At 39.7% G+C, this 6,000-nt stretch overlaps 1 protein-coding gene across 1 annotated transcript; it reads left to right on the top strand.

The window, feature by feature from the left end:
• The first annotated feature begins 395 nt into the window (after window positions 1–395).
• LOC145239296 (uncharacterized) lies at window positions 396–4,622 on the top strand. The gene is made up of 5 exons (XM_080102602.1): window positions 396–1,123; window positions 1,664–1,765; window positions 2,329–2,449; window positions 2,957–3,115; window positions 3,872–4,622. The coding sequence occupies exons 1-5, from the start codon at window positions 940–942 to the stop codon at window positions 4,017–4,019; spliced, it is 714 nt and encodes a 237-aa protein (XP_079958728.1). The 5' UTR covers window positions 396–939; the 3' UTR covers window positions 4,020–4,622.
• The last annotated feature ends 1,378 nt before the right edge of the window (window positions 4,623–6,000 follow it).

The raw sequence follows: 6,000 nt of genomic DNA, 5'->3' as shown, positions 1-6,000 counted from the left end.
TTCGCTTATTTACAAATACACATCGAGCATGAACATACGCTACAATTCCCTTCAGTAATCAGGTACCCCTGTTTCCGCCAAACCTAACAATTTTCCTCAAATATTCAAAGTAAATTTGGTTATTTTCTCATGTCGGTCACTTTCTTTTCGCGTCTGAAACAGTAACGAGCAAATCAATTCACCCTCAGAAAAAAATAACGCTAAGTAGAAGCAGAGAGAACATAAATCAAACGGGTCGTGCGTAGATTTCAGACACTACAGCTTATCTTCCTGCCTCAAGCGTTTCTGCTATCGTCGGTGAGTTACGTCAGCTTAGAGCGGGAAAAAGGCGCGACGATGCTGCATAAAAAGAAGCACGCGAAGCCGGTACTTCATTCGGAATCGGTTTAGGGAGGTTCGACATCCTTCTTGTCGCCCCCCTGAGTTGCGAATCCGCATGTCTTCAGCGGCACAGTGTTGAGTTTCAAGTGTGTGGGAAGGAGGTGCACAATGATCAATTGTCCGCACGTGTTGAGTGCTCCGCTTCACAATAGCGCTTTGGAAAGTCCGCCATCAGTAACTCGTAATTGTTTTAAACGTTAGCCTGATGTTGTTCCGTTCAGTCGTGTTTTACGCTTAGCCAGGAAAGTATCTTCTAATTTTCGTGGTGCGTGCAGAGCGCTATAAACTTCTTGCGAAAAGGTTCAGTGCATTCAAGAGACTTTCGTTTTGCAGGATGTGAGATTCTCTTAAAATATTTATTTTTACTCAGCCATGCATTCAGTTTTGATATAAATACGTCACCAAAACCGTAACCGAAATCATATGTGAAGTTTTTGTGTTTTGAAGTTGCATTTGAAAGTACGAGATTTTAATTCCCTTTAACAAACCTATTTGCTTTTCGTCCGCAGAGTTTATACGACTTTACACATTGTTAATAATCAACTTTGAGTGGTCTTTATGTCGAATTGCGAAGTGTCAGAAAACCAACAAAGTATTATGGAAGAAAACACGAGAATGTGTCAACAACATCAACCACACAACTACGAAGTTGATCATAAAAGTTTTGGTGCATCGTGTCGCAAACGGTTCCGCATGAGCAGTTTCCAACCAAGCGTCGCACTTCTGTGTGCCGTCATAATAGGTGGGTAACAGAAGCTTAAACGACAGTTGTAAAAAATCGACAGGGCGGCGGCCGTATAATGTAACACGACACATATAAGAATGCCGGATCATCTTCAAAGGCGTGGGATACGCTTTGCTGCACAACAAGTAATTTTGTAATCTTATCCGCTAATTAATTCGCCTCGGCGGTTGTGGCGCCGGTTTATTTTGGGTCAACTGACCTTTTCCGTGCTTCAGGCCACACCAACGACACTTGTCCAGATTTCGCGACCTCTGTGCAGCTGCTTTCTCTCCGTTTGTTCTTCATTCGGGTCATGGGCTCTTGACGTCACTTATTGGACGCATTTAAAACTACTTGATGCGAACAATGCGATACAATTTCTCCTCAAAACAATGCCAGGCCACCCTGTTGTCGGCACAGCCACTTGAAGGCTTTATAAAGTACAGAGAACCAGAAAAAACCGAAAGTTTTCGTCGTAGGGAAACGCTTCCCGATCAAGTGGCAACTTAACTTTGTCTCGTTATCGCGATTAACGAACTCTTGTCCCGTGTTTTCCAGCTTTCGTCACAATTCTGCCGCACTCAGCAAGCGCCGAGAAAAGCAGGACGACTTCTGATGTCACAGACGCACGGGTTGATGTTGAAACACTGTTCGGACAAGGTTCGTACTTCGAAGCCACAAAAAGTTTGAGTTTTTAGCTTTTCTCAGTGAAAAGTTGTCTCCAATCCTTTCAACACAAAATACTTGCTCAAATTTATTATATGTTTTCAAAAGAGGACAAAATTTAAACCAAAGTTAATTAGCGATTGTCATTTTAAACACAGAAAAGTTGCACTGTGATATTTTTTACCACAACCGGTCAGTTAGTTTAAAGGATAGATGAACTGACGAACTACATTGCGTTGCTGCAATAAACGTTTTGGGATTACAACTTTTGCCATCATCGGTAAAGCGATAGGAATCTGTCCTTAACACCACAAGATTACTATTTTTTGCGAACTTCTGTAAAGCAAATTTGAAAAAATTATCTTTTGTGAAATATTGTTAAATCGTGCACCATGCATACAAATTTATCGCATGGCATAAGAATCAGTCGAAAAGCTTTCTTGTCATTCTCACCACAGGATTGAGCCAAAACTTTTCAACCAACGTGATACGAGACCTCACGTTAATGGCGTCGGGTTTCGTAAGAGCACAATTAACATTTTAACTTCGTTTCCCAGCTGAACCTAGAGTCCTTGAGCTGAGAGGCAGAAAAAGATGTCCCAAGAAGTACAGGAAAGATTACTGCATGAACGGTGGGATTTGCAAATGGGAGATTGACCTGCAACGTCCAATTTGCAGGTGAATTTCCAGTCGTAGTGCAGCGCGCAAATACTTGACGTCTTGGTGACGATTAAAAGCTTATGAGGCATTGAATGTGCATTTGCTAGGCACGTTTACCGTATAATCCTGTGTTTTATGGCCGCATTCGAACGTGAGGTATGTAGTATTGGCCGCAGAAAGTCGCATTTCAAACGTTTGTTTGTCACGTATCGAAAGCACGCGGTTAAAGCAAAACAGATTTTCTTCGCTTTGGTGTAACTGTTAACCTCCTACTTATGTCTTTGATCTTTTTTAATCTTCCATTCCGACAAGAAATTGTCTGTGTTATTTCCGTACATTTTAATCGCTGTAAAGCGCACGAGTGTTTTGCTAAATGTTTATTCCTCGGTGTTAAACAACGGATCGAAAAACGCTATTATTGTCGCCGTGTAAAAATGCGTATTTGATCACATTAGTCCCATTTTGCTTGTCAAATATGTAGTCCTAAATATTACAGCCTCTTCATAATCTGATTTTTCCCCTCAGATGCATGCATTCGTGGATTGGTGAACGATGCGACGAACAGGATTTGTTCATTGGCCTAAACAAAAAGTTTTTCGAGGAGAACAGCGGAGTTATCATCGCTGTGGTGCTCAGTTGTTTCGGGCTCATTGCGGCTATCACAGCTTTCTGCATATGTTGGAGGTAGGTTTGAATCTGATATCTGAACCAGCGCTAACTAATACTGATAACTATAATGAGGTACTTACATTCTGTACATCGGTAAAGCAGCAATATTAATTAGCTGGCCTTTGCGTGTTGTATTATTATCAGTCAGTACTAAGAACTGGAAAAATTCCGAAACCATTTGAGAACCCGTGTGTTAAGGTCAAAGCTAGTGGAGTATTATTTGGATACATGACGTAAGGTTATGCGTCATAGCCTGTGCTTTGTTTTAAGAAAAATTCAAAAAATTCTGAGAACAAAATTCCCGTTGAACTGTAATGGAACGTAGCCGCTCTCGTAATTCAAGCGCTGCAGTATAGCTATTGTCATTTTCTACCATACACTTTGGAGACAATGTTGATTAAGGTCAAGTCATAATTTCATGTCTGTGTCCTCTATATGCCTTACTTAAATGAAGTATAGATAACATTGCTAAAAAGATGGTACACTTTGAAAAATTGTATTCCTTTTCTTTGGCTTCCTTTAACGAACAATTTTACCCGAATAATTTCGTGATAACACAGCTGGTAAATTTGCCCTAATAACCGGGAACGGGTTTGCGTGAGAGTTTTTAAATTTACTCGCAAACTGCGTCAGAGGGTTGAGATTAACATCCGATGAACTATAAACTGGCCGCGTTTGGTAAACACTCTGTGCGCTTTGGTATTTGACACGCCAGCTATAGATTGGCCACGCTTATGCCTCAACTAATTGTGACTCTGTTATCCCACGCAGGAGATACCGATTCGTGAAGTCTCACCCTGACGACACAGACGCAGAAGTAAATCACAATATCCTGAGCAAGGAGAGCAACAAATCGGATGACATTGCGGTTACTGTCATAGTGGATGAGCGAAAGAAATCAGAAGTCATCGCGGTTTAGGGACAGCACCGAAAGTCGAATCATATTTCTACACTGTTCGCAAATTCAAAATATTGAGCAAAAACGGAGGAAAAAGTCGAACCCTGAGAGGGAAACGGAAATGTTCTGTTGCCAGCTCTGCCCGTACTTATTATCAATTGTAAACCCCAACGCTGCTTATAATTGCGCATCATGTTAAACCTGTTCTGGAAACCAAGTGCCTATTAAGTGTTACCAGACTTTAATTTCCGGCGTCGCTTATTATTGACGTGGGGCAATGTTTTGCTTGCCGATATTTTGCCTACAGTTACCACGGCCTTACCTTCTTCACTCGTGCCCGTATTTATTTTCACACCGATTCCGCGCTTTACTTTTGCCAGCCTCCTGACGTCAGCCGACATACTTTAACAACTCGTCAAGTATTACACGTTTTGCGCGAATTTCTGTCGACGTTGGCGCCAAGTATTTATTTTTCTATTTATTTATTGTTACTCTGACGTAAGTTTTGATAGTTTTTTGTTTGTTGTGTGCCTAGTAACCGCTCTGCCGCTTCTTTTTTCCTTTTTTTTTATTTGTCTGCGTCATTTTTTGTCGACGACAGTTTTATTACATTTCGCAACAAAATATCCTTGTTTTTTTTCGAAGATTGCTGACCGTTAGAGCAACTTCTTCGCGCATATATTGACTTTTATGAGACTTTTTCTCTTGGAATCAAATTACAGACCGGCAATATGATAAACAAAATAGAAAGATAGGTTCTTGGGTATGAGGCTAAAATGCATTACGCAACAGTTTTTCGTATTCCGATGCGAATAAACCTCCTGTGACTTTTTTAAATGTTAAAACAACTCAGAATTTTAAAGCATATAAGCTATGGCAACAAATTTGCCATTGTCAGTCATGGGAGCAAAACAAGAGACGCCCACACAGATGGAAATAAAATGAAATTTGAAGGTCACTATTTTTGCCTACGTGACATTTGTGTTTCCTGGAATATAATTAGTTATATTATTATTCTTACACAGAGTTAAAACTGTGGACAACATTTAAATTAAAACTTAATGGCAATTATTCGACAATTGACCGCTTTTTAACATTTAGCAACGAAATAAAAGGAAAACTCACCGACGGTGACGCTATAATCATGGTATTTTTGCTGGGAAATTTTGTCAATGATGAAAGGTTACATTAGGATATAAAAATAGAAACACTAATTTTGTGATTAATTTCACTTGTTTCTGACAAACTTTGTGTTCGACGCGTGTGATTCGTTTCTGTGAAACGAATACAGACGTTTTCGGTTTAAAACATAGACATCATTCGCTGATCTATGAAATGTTGGTTGTAACTTTGGTAAACAAAATATTATGCCTTGTTTCTAACTCAGTGTCTGTTAATTAAAGTCTGGCACAAATTTTCACTTTCTGTCTGTTTATTTTTGTATGTCATGGGAAGAGTCACAAAACGAACTCTGTTGTAAGTAGACTTTTGTTCCTTTTACGGAATTAATTTTCCGTGACATTTGGATTTGTCCCCACAAATTGTTCGTGACTTCCGTTATGACCACATTGACCACAAGGAGCGGTCGAGGACCTTGCGCAAGTTCGGGCTTTTTAGTTCACCACTTCATCTGGGTCTGTGGTTGGTTGTGTTTACGAAACACTGAGCTATGTTTAGACTCACGTTTATCGTGAAGAAATACCATCGGCACGTTCTTACGGATAGATTTTCTATTGTATTTCATGTTGTCTGAATGGTAACTGTGTTTATTAGGCGCTTTTAAGGGCATTTTAAATTTTTGTTTAAGTAATTCGGGGACATTTAAATGTTTCATCCCAAAACAAATGCAACAAGTACAAAGCATTTCAACCTGAGATGTAAAGTGCAGTTTTTGTGGGGCGTGGGCAAGAATTATCTTTTATCTCTCCGCTATTGTATGCATTCTTGATACAGATTACATTCAAACTGTTTTTGTTTTTTTAAATAGATGGTAAAATTATTT

This window comes from Phallusia mammillata, chromosome 7 (genome assembly GCF_965637545.1).
Source record: "Phallusia mammillata chromosome 7, kaPhaMamm4.hap1.1, whole genome shotgun sequence".
Taxonomy (NCBI): domain Eukaryota; kingdom Metazoa; phylum Chordata; class Ascidiacea; order Phlebobranchia; family Ascidiidae; genus Phallusia; species Phallusia mammillata.
The sequence above is the reverse complement of the archived record's forward strand: the minus strand, read 5'-3'. Positions and strand labels throughout refer to the sequence as shown.

Excerpts from the sequence above, each read along its gene's own strand:
- LOC145239296 (XM_080102602.1), top strand. The coding sequence starts at position 940 with ATGTCGAATTGCGAAGTGTCAGAAAACCAACAAAGTATTATGGAAGAA. Across the intron at positions 1,124-1,663 it reads TCTGTGTGCCGTCATAATAG|CTTTCGTCACAATTCTGCCG; the intron begins GTGGGTAACAGA and ends CGTGTTTTCCAG. Across the intron at positions 1,766-2,328 it reads TGAAACACTGTTCGGACAAG|CTGAACCTAGAGTCCTTGAG; the intron begins GTTCGTACTTCG and ends TTCGTTTCCCAG.